Source organism: Mauremys reevesii, linkage group 18 (assembly GCF_016161935.1).
Source record: "Mauremys reevesii isolate NIE-2019 linkage group 18, ASM1616193v1, whole genome shotgun sequence".
Classification (NCBI taxonomy): domain Eukaryota; kingdom Metazoa; phylum Chordata; order Testudines; family Geoemydidae; genus Mauremys; species Mauremys reevesii.
In genome coordinates this window covers 8,156,523-8,171,187 of record NC_052640.1, presented here as the reverse complement: position 1 = coordinate 8,171,187, position 14,665 = coordinate 8,156,523, and the positions used below count along the sequence as shown (strand labels likewise).

The window sequence follows — 14,665 nt, the reverse complement described above, 5'->3', positions numbered from 1 at the left end:
TGATTATTTTCTGGCAAACCAAATTTACTATTTTATTATTGCTATTTTAATTTGGTATTTCTTCATAGTCAATGTTAGATATCTGATTTCTATAAAAAGTTACCTTGTCATTGGAATGGGTGGTTGAGCTGGTACTTTAATAAACTGGACTGAAGCAGTAATAGGAAGAGAACTGGACTTATTTTCACAGATAATCCCACACTGGAATTGCCATATCACTGTTGAAAAACTGAAAGAAAATTAACATACAATCAGTGTAATTTATATGGGAAATATCAAATATGCTCTTTGCAGTATCTTATAAAGGGTTTTTAATAATGTTTACAGTGTATCTACATCTGTATTCTTGCACTGCACTTTCATAATTTTATTAATTATTCTCTATTTTAATCAGAGCTAGGCAATATCATTCTCCTTGATCCTAATTAAAATTTCAATACACTGAGTTTAATACAAATGCTTTTCACTTTTATATTGTCTTTTCATCATAGCTAAAAAAGTATTTAATAAATATTGATGGAAGCCTCACATCACACTGTGATTCAGGTAAGTATCATGCCAATGTCACCTAGCAGTAAACTGAATTGCAGAGAAGTTAAATGGCTTGCCCTGGGTAACTCAGCCAGTCAGTATCAGAGCTATGACCAGTACTCAGAATAGCAGTTAGGTAGGATCCCTAAGCAACAATGCACATTTGCCAGTCCAAACAAATGCTCATTTTGCATGGACAGTGGATAAATTTTTTTATTTTTTTATTTTTTATTTTTGCTGACACAACTTTGGCATATATACAATAGAAAATGTTACCTATAAAAAGATTTATATTATCTTCATCTAATGAGATGGAATGTATAAAACTTACTGCTAACATGAGCTTTTGACATTTGAAACTTATGAGTTTTGGTTATTTTCTTCTGGAGTTTTTCCACTTATCAGGCTACAAATGTGTATCAAGTGAAGTTACACAAGTAAAGTTATTTACAAGCAGAGAGAAACATGGCTGCTAATTAAAAAAGACTGTCAGGTTAAAATAATATTTTAAAGTAATACATTCCCTTACTGCTGTTGCTAGCAACACTGGAGGAGACTTTTTTTTAATTGTTTCAGTTTTAATAAGTCTATTTTATCTTTCACCAATAATTTACTTTTTGCACATTTCACCTTGGAAATGAAAACAAGCTAACCAGAAAGCAAAACTGATTATGTACTAGAGCAGTTGGATTTGGGTTGCAAACACTGTGGAGAAGAGGAAACCCAAACAAAACCCTAGATAATCATGAAAAAACTATAAGCAATTTTTTTTAATCTACATATTTTTGGTCTCATTTACCCAACAGTGTCCAACTATACTTGAACACAATATTAACGAAATATAACAACCACCATGATTCTGTTGTACCTGATCTGTACACCGAGTATCTCTTCCTGTGCAATCCCTTCTACTGCACCCACATCAGCAGTGATTATGTGAATATTAAGGTTAGCAGGAATATCTGAGCAGATGCCATTCAAATTTCCAACACTTGCATTTGCACTAGGATTAGGTGGATCTAAACCTATTCAGGAAAACCGAGTTACTTAGATTTGAAAAAAAAATATATTAAAAACATTTTAAACATTATCACGATGCAGTGAGATACTACTAAATACTGCATAGGAATATAACAAAAATGCCTTTTCCTCCTTGGATAAAAGAGAGGTTCCACATGAAATGCTGAGATTGGCAGAAAAAGAAAATTTTACCAATCTGTACATGACATAAATTGACATTTTTTATTTCTTCATTGTCATAGTTTTTTTTCCATCGTATCAGTATTTATATTGAATGTGGGGGGATGGCATTGCATGTACACAGAAAAAGAGGATTTCTCATCACTTGAAATTAAAACAGTTACCATACACCTTTACTATGGTTTTATAAGAGAAACTACAATATGATTCGAATATTTTAAAGTAAAACTAAAATATATATAAATCTAAGATACAGATAACAGATGAAGATTTGACTTACGTATTATTTCCACCAAGTCATTTAGATCACTGTAACTTGAGTTGCCTCTCTTCCCAACATGAGAAGCTTGTATTAATGAATTAAATCTATCAGTTACATCCTCCCTGCAAAACACTCATGTTGTAATACATTACAAATAAACCTATATCTACAGCACTCTGGGCTGTGATTTTATTAGATCTTGTCAGTACTTGTACAGGAGATCCAATATGAAAACCCAAGTGCTGCTGGAATTGATGTGGATGACTCAGGAAGGTGACACACTTCCTTTTGAACCAGTAAACTCCATGCTCAGGCATGATGCAATAAGCTGCTATACTACTGGTGGGGCCATTTTCTGAATGAGATGTAAAACAAGAGTATCCAGCATTTCTTGTAATTAAGTACCCATCACTAGAGAGGAAGGCTTTGAACATTAATGTGGGACTTTGGAGACCTAGGTTTGACTCCCAACTCTCTCACAGATTTCCTGTGTGCTTCCATTTCTCATCAGTAAAATGGGGATAAAAGCATTGCCCTAGCTCCAAACAGTGTTGTGAGGATAAATACATACATTCAAGATTGTGGAGTCCTCAGAGATTATAGAAATGGGGCCCCATGGGGATTTTTAACAAGAGATATTTATTAGTAGTTTCAAAATTCTCAGTGCAGGCACTTAACAGAAAACAAATTTCAGCTATTTGAGTTATTCCAGGGGGAAAAAAATAGGTCTTTTTTTTAAATGGGGAAAATTCATTTTATTGACATTCTCCCAACTCCAAAACAACTTTAAAGAATTTGCTGAAACTACTAAAAAATTCCCTTTAAAAAGGCACTAAAAATAGCCATTTTCATAGAATCATAGAATATCAGGGTTGGAAGGGACCTCAGGAGGTCATCTAGTCCAACCCCCTTCTCAAAGCAGGACCAATCCCCAGACAAATCTTTACTCCCAGTTCCCTAAATGGCCCCCTCAAGGATTGAACTCACAACCTTGGGTTTAGCAGGCCAATGCTCAAACCACTGAGCTATCCCTCCCCCATGCCCAAAGTTATATACCGGTAATTAGAAAAATATGAATGTGTGGATATAAGAGGCTTGTATGGGAATGTTTTGCAGCATTGGCTATAGTAAGACAAAAAAAACCCCACCAATATAATAACAACAAGTTTAGTTAAAGTGCATCGGTTTCTTATTTTAAATACTCAGATAAGAGTTCTATAAAAATTTAAAGCCACAAATGAATAGGTCGGGGGGTGTGTGACGACACGGGACAGGACAACCCACATGTGCCTTACCTTAACTGACCGCAATCTTCATTAATATTCACTTCTAAAATGCATCCAGATAGCGAATTTAATCCAAACAGAACTGGTGTGAAAGTTGCTGATGTACACAAACCATTGCCAACTACAAAATGAAAACATCCATTTGTGTTTCTCATATCAACTTTTCAGTCTCTAGCTTGCAAATCTGTAGAAAGCTACTTTGATTTAGAATGCTAAAACAGTTTAGCTCAAATACAGTACTACTAAAATTCTATTTATCTTAAGCGTCCATCTATTTTCATTTGTAGCATCTTAAAAATTACAGATTCTTCAGTTCTGTTTTATTGCTTATGTCTTGTACTTCCATATAAATGACAATACTTCATATTACCTGTTAGTATATTTTTTCAGTAGTGGTCTTTTATTCAAGACAGAGCATTATATACAAAATATAATTATGATACCGGAAAATCTGATTTATACTTATATTTGGAGTTTCTATTATAAATTTATTTAAATTCCAAGAAATATTAGATTAGCAACTCAGAGTATTTTTGGTTTATATTGCAGTTGTGATTAAAACAGTATATCAAAAGGTAGTACCTGGCTGCCAAAGTTTTAGAGTGGTAACAGTATCAGAAGAAATATTTACCGCTCTAACAGGTTTGCCAACTTGGTAACCTAAACACAGAAGGAGAAACTGTGAAAGTTTTATAAGAATTAATCAGCATTGACAAACATTTTTATAATACATAAAACTCGCCAAGTTCTTAAAGGTGCCATAGTCTAGTGAACGGAGTTCAGAAATGAAGGCGAGGAACTACTGGATTCTAATCTTGGCTCCCTGGCTACTCTGTGACCTTGGGGATAATGATACAGACCTCCTTTGTAAAGCGCTTTGAGATCTACTGCTGAAAAGCACTGTATAAGAGCTAGGTATTATTGTTAGTCTCAATTACTCTCTCATAAGACTGTTGTGAGGATTAGTTAGTGTTTGCAAAATGCTTTCTAAAAGTGCCTAGTAGTATAATCATGAAGCCTTCTCATTCTGCTAGAAGTATTGTCTCCTACAGTTCTGGGGAACCCTAATTGACTGATTAGGTGCTCAGTTTCACATCTAAACAGAACTTTTCATTACAGCAAGAATGGTTAACTTCAAACAGAGTATTAATGACTTTCAGAAAACAGTAAGAGCCAAATTCTTCCTTGTGTTAGCTGGCTGCACTATGGAAGAGAGGAAAGAGGGCAAAGAAAGCCTCTTCTCTTCTATCTTCCTATGCAGCCACAGAACAAGATTCTAATTCAACACTCAAGGGAGCATTAGGATGAAAACAGCTAATGCATCATTTCAATGGGAATACTCATCGTAGCAAGCACTATGCCTGGTAGTGTTTTCAGGATCAGACCCTAATATTTTAGTTCCACAATATCTGATGATACTTTTCAGCATTATCAATATTATCAGTGACAGGGTAGAAAACAGGGAGGCTGTGATGATCAATATTAGGACAACAATGAGAGGGATACTGTAAACAGAATCTGTAAACCAGTTATGCCCATCAATAAAAAAGATTCTTCCCCCGCCCCCCAATCAGCCACTAGAAGCTAAAGTAAAACAGAGTAGTATTACCTGGATTTCCAGATAGTTCTGTTGTATTAGTACTATTGAAGCTTACAAAGTTTATTGAAAATCTCTGTGTCAGTATTTCTATTAAAAGAAGAAAAAGTAAATAATTTCTTAGAAAAAAAGTAGTCCATTGCAATACTTTTGTTACTTAAAAAAGCAATGCATCAAAAATTGAACTCCCTCCCCGCTGCCCTCACAGTCACAAAAAAGTCTTGTTAAATGACATACACATCAACCAGCAGCTGCCATTTAGACCCACACTCTTGGATTGTGCATATTTATATATGATTTCAGAAGCTGATTAACACCTTTTGTGAAGCTTCTCAAATCCAGCAATGCAGGCCACTGACGCCATTTTTTATGTAAACAGTACATTGAATATCAACCTCCAATCATTGATTAATAACTACCCTAAAACAAATAATATACCAACCAGACACCACCCGGCTCTTCTTAGCCCAATGGAAAATTCTATTTCAAACTGCATTGTCTTCTGATGTTTGATTAAAAGTATTTTTCACAAAACTTGTATCCTGTGAGAAAAAAAACTATTTCTGAATAAGCAATTTTGTAGAGATGCATTACAGTACCTCCATCACATAATTCTCCAATGAGGACTGTGACATTTATTTCCTCTATTGTCTTGCCTTTCCATATGAACATATAATATTCTGCAAAGGTTACATTTATACATAAAACCTCAGTATTCTGAATGTCTTCTGCAAAGAAAAGAAAAGAAAAGTTCAAATGATGGAAACCATACTAATGAAAGAGGTTATTATGCCTTAAGGAAGTTTTTTTTTTAATTGCATTTTATAGAAGAATCTATCTTTAACAAATCTTGGGCATAACAGCCTTCATTCTAACTTTTTTTGAAAAACAAAAACACCTCTGTTTTAGTTACTATGATACCATACCAGTGCAGAGCATCTATGATGCACTCTTCTAGCAAGGAGATCTTCTACATGAAAGTGTAGATCATCTGGCTGTAAGATGCATTTAATGAGAAAGGAGGTCTTTCAAAATACCAATCTTTACATCTGCATGTGGATGGGGCTCAACTATTATACTTGAGTGTAAACTTTAAAGATAGCCAAATGGATCCTTACATCTTAACTCCATTACAACTGTTCATTTTTTGTTCTATAAAATTACTTTTGCTACTGGCTAAGATGTATAAGGACTAGAGGTCTGATCCAACTCCCACTAAAGTCAATAGACTTCTTTACATAGATTTCAAAGGGAGATGGATAAGACTAAGATTTTTCAATTTGCATAGCACAAAAGTGTTTTTTGTTTTTTTTTAAAGTTTCAGGTAATTGCAAAGATCTCTTTCAACATCTTAACTTAATCATCAACTCCTTGTTGATTTAAGGATGGTAAGAATAACATGAGTACAGAACACATACCTGGTTTAGTGATGAAGTTACGTACATCAGTTACATTCCCATAGATCACATTTTGTTGGATGGTGTCTGACAAGAAAAAACAGTAAATGCAGCAAGTCTAACTAGCAAGTGAGAGACAGCCTCATACTGTTTCCTCATCCAAGGTAGAGGATTTATTAAACTATAAAAAAATGAGTTAGAAAATAAACCAGCAGCTCTCAGTAAAAGACTATACAGTCGTTACACCACAACAGGTTCCTCTGAAAGAGCATGCTTTACATGACTACAAAACAAGCTATTTTTGCTGAGTTGTCTATTAAGATCCAGAGCAATATAACGGACCCAAGCAATGCCCTCAGATACACAGGTACAACAGGAAGACTGAATTAGGCCCAGACACTTTAAGCCACTAGTTGTACAAATACACATTTCCAGAAGAGCAGTAATGATACTGACACTCTCAATTTTCTAATTATAATCAGATCTTTCTTATTAAATAATAATGTATGGTGTTTTGAATGATTAATATACTCCCACAGAAGTGCAACATGTGACAAGAAGTGAGGTGGGGGGGGAGTGTTTTACATTGTAAAGAGAATGTCTTACCTTGGAAATTTTATTGGCAAACAACTTAAGATATGTTGTCCTCGTGCTGGCACAATGGCCAGGCGGTAATGTAACTCTATATCTGAGACCCAGGAGATAATGCTTTCTACACTAGGAGAACAAAGTGTTACAGAGAAGTCACTTATGGCTAACTCTAAAGGGAGGATAGTATCTGCCCTTGGCTGGGGAAAAAAAAAGCTCTTACAACACTATGAATACATGAAAGGGATGCTCTCGAGGGGAGGAAAGGGGGAGTCAAAATCTGTATTTGGTGGGAGAGGGGACATTGAGGAAGTCATACCCTAGGCTCAAAGTCTCATATCCTGAATCTGGGGACCCTACAGCAGGAGGCTTGCTACAAAAGCCAATCAGTCAACAGTTGAATGGCTAAAATGCCTTGCGAGGGAGAAGTTGTTAGATCATAACAAAAACAATGCAGGATATCATATTGTCAGTCTTAGGACTTTAAGATCACTATATCTATTCTTAAATCAATATCAGTACATTTTGTCAAAGCAAACACAACATACCTCCAGTACCACTGTTTATCACCACATTATGAGACAATCCTTCCTTGTAAGCTGACAGACTAGTAACACATTTAACATCAAAATTCTGAAGGAATGCTACTGGGGCGTTTCCAACACACTGCCCAGCCATGGATCGCTGCATGCAGTTCAACAGAAAAGAATATGAAGATGAAATTTATTCTAGCTCTACTGTTCAAGCTAAAAAGCACACAGCTATTTCATTGCACATGGTGTCTGTACTACGCCCACCTATACTTATCTCAAAACAAGCAAGCTGTTAGACCAAATGATTTATATAAAAAGAATCAGATTTTAAAACATGTCTTTCAATAATATTACAATATAATTCAAGGTTTCACTCTGATTTGTAGACCAACTACAATCAGCGCCTCTAAAATGATAATTCTAAAATGTAAAGAAAATTACAAAAAGCCTGGGTAGTTGACGTAATAGAAAATAAACAGTTTTCAGTTAAAGAGCAGGGAATATAAAAAATACAAAAATATGTTAAGAACCCCTAAAAATTTTAAGTTATGCCAAATTTGTTTATATTTCTTGACAGCGTATTTTTCTTGGTTAAATTCAAAATACTAATTTTATATGGGAAAAAACTGATGGTAGAAGGACGATATTTATTTTTTTTATTGTGAATTTTGTGCTAGTTGAAAAGCGTATTTCACCAGTTCAAAACAGCTAGTCACAGAATTGCTTGTATCTGTCTTTGTTCTTATACAGTGAGACAGACAAATAAGGAAAAGAAAGAAAAAACAAAAGCCAAATACTGCTAACATGAAGCTATTACCTGACGAATTGTAAAATACTCATTCTCTGTTGTCATAATTGGATCTCCTTGTTTGTAACCACTTAAAGGTTTTTCTGGAACAGTTTGCAAAGGAATCTTAAATGAAGAAACTAGAGATGAAGAACTGCAAACAAATTTAAAAAAATAAATGATTAGTGTATCACCTATCCAATGCAAATAATTACTCATTATCTCTTTCAAATCTCCCTCTTTCATATTACCTCAAAATCCATACACACAGTTACAATTCACTATAAAACTTAAATAATGCATATATTTTAAAATGTTGGTTCTGAATAGCTCCTGTGAACAACATTATTCACATTACACAAGTGGCATAACTTCTTTGGCATATAACAACTATTTGATACATTCACTATGACTTTTTTTTATTAAAACTTACACAGAGCCATGGTAGAAGTAGCCAAGAAATGGTGTATTGTTAAGAGAAGACTGTACGCACAAGAAGGGAAACCAGTCAGGAGCACTGTTTGTTGTCTGAACAGAGCACAACTGGTCAAAAGGTGGGTTTACATTCCCACCAAACACTCCAGTAAAACATGATCCACTGAACAACTGCTTCAAATCTGGCGTGCATTCCTTGAAATAAAAAAAAAGGAAGTTGTTTAACATGACAGGGCTTTTTTTCTGCTTTACCAAGGATGCTCTCTCATGGCAGGTGATGTACATACCAGGGTTATTTAAGAAGTGTCTCCTAGCACTATGAGGAGTTGAGATTAAAATGGAAATACGGACACAAATGTTGTATTCCATAACACATTTAGCAGAGTCATAACATTTGAGCGGAGTGTGGCCTTTTAAGTTTTTTCACTATATCAAGTTTCCCTTTTTAAAATTCTACCATTAAAAACCAGAGGGCAATAACAGAAACTGTTTCCAGTGAAATTTAGTGCCTAGGACACTTCTAGTGACTGAAGTCCCCTATTTATATTGTTTTAAAAGTGATGTATTTACTCTTCAAAGACAGACAGTTGATACTAATGCACAATATTTTAACAAATCATTTCTCAGTTATTTTAGGGAAATACAGCAAAGTCCACTAAGAGTTCTGGTGACAAAAAACTTTAAAGGGAATAACTTAAAAATTAAATGTGTAATCAGTACCAGATCACAGCAACAACGAATATCACAAATTCCAGCTGTCAAGTTACAAGGACAAGAGCCGAGAGGCTGGAACACTTGGTTAGGGATGACTGTTGCATTTTCTATAAAAGCGGAATATAAAATAAAGTTAGGCCATAAAATTAACATTTTCATTTGCATTGCAATCCCACTAACAGATTTATATGACAACATTCTTTTAAAAAAGAAAAAAGAGAAAGTAGGCGTTAAAGGTTATTCCTACCTTATACATTTTATTTTTTTAAATATTGACAAATAGTACCAAGGATCTTTTATTGCTGCCCTATCTCTAGTTTTCCAATTACCTTACATTTTGGGCCAAACCCACCCCAACCAAACCCACTAAGAACTCCCCTCTAACAGGCAACTTCACATCTCAGATGTCTAACCTAAAAGATTAGAAGAATCCTCTTTGCATTAAGACTGAACAGATGGAAAGTGACTGCTAAAATAAATCAGACGTTAGATAAACTACGAGGTGAAATGCTGGCTAGCGCAACTGATGTTAATGAGTGTTTTGGTTTGATTTAATCCTTTGTCTATAAATTATAAATACATTAAAATTTGAGGCAACAAGAGTTAGCACACTGGGAAGTGCCAAGAAACACATACAAATATTCAAAAATGAAACTGGAACCAGCCAAGATACTGATTTCTTTTTAACTACCTAAACATTTACCTGACACATTTCCTGTAAAGGAAGAGTTGGCATATATTTCAGCTTGAATCAGGAGATTTGCCAACATTGTTGAACCACGGCAAGCAGAAACTTGAAGAGTCTCAACAACGCAAAGTGGCTCCATGCAGCAATCAGTTGCATTAGACAAACACAACTGCAGGTTTCTCATCAAGGTTAGTGTCACTTTGGAAACATTCTGAAAAATATCAGTTAAAGTTTGACAGCTATTTTTAAATTTACTAGATTATACTTAGTTATACCTTGCATCAGTTTTGTACAGGGCAAGCATCACTGACATTGTAAATTGAAGCTTCTGTATATCATTGTATCAAAAATAATATTTGTATGGGACAAAGGTCTGCACTGAGATTTGGAGGTAAAGAAAGCTGTGAAATGTATGCAGAATTTATTAACATATCTACACAGATGTTTGCTCACGCTTAAATGAATTATACTACCTCAAAACTCTCATGCACAAACCTAAAACAAGCAAAAGGATTCATTTTTGGTTTCTTATAGAGTCCTGACAGCTGTGGATTGGACTAATTTTGCTGTCCATCAAGGCATCAATTTAGAAAAACACTTCTGGCTGACCGCAAGCAAAGCAAATCATGGTATCCCACAGAAATTCCACAATTTGTAAGAATAAATAAAAGTGATAGTCTAGCATTTACATAGCACCGTTCATTCTTATATAATACCTTTCAAAAGATCTCAATCCCCATCACAAACTACAAACAGATAGTAAGTGCATCTACTTCTGGGGGGAGGGCAGCAGGCAACCACCATGAGAGTTGAATTTTGACATAGGATAAACCACCTAAACCGCTACTCTTATGAAAAATGTCATGGGATCTTCAGTGTCCACAAGAATGATTATTCCAAGAATAATCAAGAGATCAAGACAAGAAATCAAACATGGGTATTCTTTATGCTACCATTAAATTAGCTTCACATTAACTTTTAATACACCAAACTTCTACTCCCTACCTTTAGAGTGAAGAATCAGTATTTTACATACCATACCACGAGAAACATTCAAACTCCATTCACCATATCTGTTACTCCCACTGCAGTGGGAGAGTGGCAACACTCCTAGATTTAAAAGGAAAAAAAAAGAAAAAAGTAAAATTTGTTTTGCTGCTTTCCGTCATTTCCATCTACCCATGGAGCAAAGTTAAACCCCAATCCTGCAACTGGCTCTATATGGCAGAATAGATAAAAATCACAGATCTATTTAAATTGGATTTGTTTTAATTTTGTTATTTAAATTATAATAAGTTTTTCTTTTTAAAAATAAAACCTTTTTAAAATTAAATCTGAATTCCATACAAAATAAGGCCTCTTATTATAATCTCTTACAACATTGAAATAAAAAATAAATATGCTGAATCAATAAGCCTCTATCAAAAACTTTGAGTTAAAGGCTGCTTTTCTCTATAAAGAAATAAGCAGGGGGAAACCATCTAACTTTTGAAAGTCAAGCTTTACAAATATGGCACAATATTAGTAAATAAGCAATATATTATTCACCATTTTGTAATGTACTAAAAATGTACAATTAAGAATCTGAAAATATTAAGCTACATAGCTGCTTAAATAAATGTATAAAGTTATGCTGTACCCTTTTGTAGATATAAAAAATGTGTGCCAAATCTAGTGTAGGCTCTAGTTAGTTGTAAATCAACATGTTTTTAATGGTTATATGAAACACTAAGAATACACCTTTCTTTAGAAAATTACTGAAGTACAAATGGAAAAATTGATGAAAATCAGTTATTTAAATTGAGGCTTTTCACTTCGTGATTTAAATCACCTCCACCTTGCCTCACTGGCCGATTCCCATGTCCACATGAAGCCTCAGTGGAGACAATGGGGTTCTGTGCAGTACTGGTTGTAGGATCAAGGCCTTATTTGGTCAGCGCAATTGTAAAACAAGGTATATAATTTTCCTTCCAATCATCTTAGGAACAGAAAGTGAATTAAAATTTCACCTAATATTTGTTTGACTGTAATTTTTAAAAGTAATGATTTTAAGTGATCTCACCTGTCTCAGTGTTCACATGAATTACATTTACACCCAGAACAACATCTGTTGAATTCCCAACTAAAAATGAACTGACTGTGGGCCCAGACATGTGGATAAAAGAAGGCTGAAAGACTAAAAAGAAAACAAATTGGTATTAATATTCAGAACATCCTCAAAATCTTATATTTATTACAAAATTAGGAGGACACGGCTTGATTTTTTTTCCTGGCATTCTAAGTTTAATTTAAACCATTAAAAATAAACAAAGATCAATTTCTCATGGAGCCCAAAAGAATAGTATCCCACCAGATTTTTGGGTTTTTTTACTCAAATCTCCCTGAAGGCATCAACAGGTCATTTAAATTTAGCCCAAACAACCCTAAAGGAGGGCTATTTCTAAATTTCTCTTACTCTTCTGGACACACACGTTGTATTTTATGGAGTCTCGTCTGCAGCCTTTAAATATTAAAAAGAAAGTTCTGATATCCTAAAAAAATATGGTTATTCCTCCTACAAAATAAACTTCTAGTATCCAGGAACATTTACCGATGTCAACATATTCCAGGGAGCACTAGCACCTTTGGTTTCACACACTGAAGAGTCACTTCTCAAAGCCAGATTACCATAGTACACCCATAATGAGAGAGAGACCTCTGGCTTTCTCTGACCCTTCCTTGTTGTCCCCCATTCTCTATGACCAAATAGCCCCATGCAATCCATCTCCCAAAATCTATAAACACCCACTAGTCATAGGTTAACTCTCACTGCCTCTCCCATGAGCCACAAGACCCTGACCTGTCCAGCACCTGACCCTACAAGCCCTGTGCCATAATTAAGAGTGTCCGTCCTCTATGCTTCTCCTATGGGTCTGACTAATCTTCAGTCTGTACACCCCACGCCCTAGAGTCTATGTAACCCCACCCCACTAGCCTAACTCTGCCTCCTCAGTGGTCTCTCTGACTCCTCCCCATTATCCCATCCTCCTCGCTCCCCCACAGGTCTCGGGCCCCTCCACACTGCCCCCCACCCCCTATCTTCTGCCTCCCACATGGGGCTCTCTGGACTCTCGCCCTACCTCCCCCACAAGGCTCTGGGCCGTCCCACTGCCCCCCACTATGGTTGCCAACCCTCCAGGATTGGCCTGGAGTCTCCAGGGATTAAAGATTAATCTTTAATGAATTGTCATGTGAGTAAATCTCTAGGAACAGTCCAACCAAAACTGGCAACCCTACCCCACAACGTGTACCTGTGCCCCCTCCCCCACTTCTCACATGGGTCACTGCCTGCCCCTCTCCACCCCCAATAGTCTCTGGGCCTCCTCTCCCACACAGGTGTTTGCGCTTCATCCACTGCCTGGCCTGCCCAGGGTTTAAACTGAACAGCGCCCCGCAAACCCGAGGATGGCAGCCAGGCGGGAGACGCCCCGGGCCGCTCCCAAACCTAGACCCCCCTCCCCAATAGTTGCCAGGGCCCCAACAGCACCCACCGGGGTTCCCTGGCGAAGCCGGGGTCTGGGCCCGCCCCGCGGGGCGCTCCGACCCCAGCAGCAGCAGCGCCCAGAGAACAGCAGTGATCATGGCGGGCAGGGGCTGCCCGAGAAACGCTGCGGAGATCGCCTCAGCGCGGCCGCCATCTTACGGCGGGCCTTGGTCGCCATGGAAACGGTTGCCAGCGGCTCAGAGGGAGGAGGGCGCGGAGAACGGGGCTGGAAGGGCCATGGGGAGCGGGCTTTAGCCTTCTGCCAGGGTGAGGGCTTGGCGGGCTGCAGCCGCTCTCGCCTGAGCGCCACCAGCTGTGTGTGTGTCCTTGTCCACCCCAGGGAACGGCCTCGAGAGCTGTGGCGTCCTGGCTCGCTGCCTGGCGCTCCACGCTGGCAGCGCACTAGTCAGTCAGGCCAGGGTTCTCAAACATTTTAATGGGGTCAGCAAGGCTGGTGTTGGCCCTGGGCCTCAGCAAGCCCGAGCCCCACAGCCCAGGGTAAAGGTTTCAGCTTTGCCCACCCAGGGCAGGGCGGTTTGGGGGGGGGCTCAGTCTTTTGGTCCCCTGTCCTGGGGGAATTCTGCGTCACTGCGCTTGTGTAGAATTCATTCCCCCCTGCAGATTTCTTTGCTTCCCCATAACTTCTGAGGGGGAAGCAAAGGGAAGCCGCAAGAGTAGTCGTGTGCCGCCTCTCTGGCAGTGCAGACCTAGGCACCGATTCTGTGGATGCTCCGGGGCTGGAGCATCCACAGGGAAAAATTAGTGGGTGCTCTGCACCCACCAGCAGCCAGGCTCCCCTCACCCCACCTCCTCCCCCCCAAGAACACTGCATCCCCGCTCCTCTGCCTACCTCCCAGCGCTTCCAGAAGGGAGAGGGAGAAGCAGGGATGCAGCATGCTGAGGGAAGGAGGTGGGGCAGGGACCTGGGGGAAGGGGGTAGAATGGGGGCAAGAAAGGGGTGGGGACTTTGGGGAAGGGGTGGAATGGGAGCAGGGCAAAGGCGATGCAGGGGCAGGGCCAGGATCAAGCACCCACCAGGCATGGTGGAAGTCAGTGCTGATGAGTGGAGGCAGGTTGGTTTGGGCACCCATAGCAGCCAGTAGAGATGTAAATCACCACCAGGG

At 38.0% G+C, this 14,665-nt stretch overlaps 1 protein-coding gene across 1 annotated transcript in view; it reads right to left on the bottom strand.

Annotated features, from left to right (window-relative positions):
• Positions 1–13,784, bottom strand: part of LOC120386281 (V-type proton ATPase 116 kDa subunit a2-like) — a 48,234-nt gene extending 34,450 nt beyond the window's left edge. The window contains exons 1-16 of the mRNA XM_039505426.1: positions 13,549–13,784; positions 12,081–12,194; positions 11,055–11,128; positions 10,034–10,229; positions 9,337–9,437; positions 8,615–8,811; positions 8,212–8,335; positions 7,410–7,545; positions 6,295–6,360; positions 5,476–5,604; positions 4,889–4,966; positions 3,862–3,939; positions 3,289–3,400; positions 2,012–2,115; positions 1,400–1,556; positions 104–229 (exon numbers count right to left, since the gene is read on the bottom strand). Of these exons, the coding sequence (XP_039361360.1) occupies positions 104–229; positions 1,400–1,556; positions 2,012–2,115; positions 3,289–3,400; positions 3,862–3,939; positions 4,889–4,966; positions 5,476–5,604; positions 6,295–6,360; positions 7,410–7,545; positions 8,212–8,335; positions 8,615–8,811; positions 9,337–9,437; positions 10,034–10,229; positions 11,055–11,128; positions 12,081–12,194; positions 13,549–13,639 (1,883 nt within the window). The 5' untranslated portion in view covers positions 13,640–13,784. The remainder of the gene's footprint in view (positions 1–103; positions 230–1,399; positions 1,557–2,011; positions 2,116–3,288; positions 3,401–3,861; positions 3,940–4,888; positions 4,967–5,475; positions 5,605–6,294; positions 6,361–7,409; positions 7,546–8,211; positions 8,336–8,614; positions 8,812–9,336; positions 9,438–10,033; positions 10,230–11,054; positions 11,129–12,080; positions 12,195–13,548) is intronic.
• Positions 13,785–14,665: the final 881 nt, after the last annotated feature.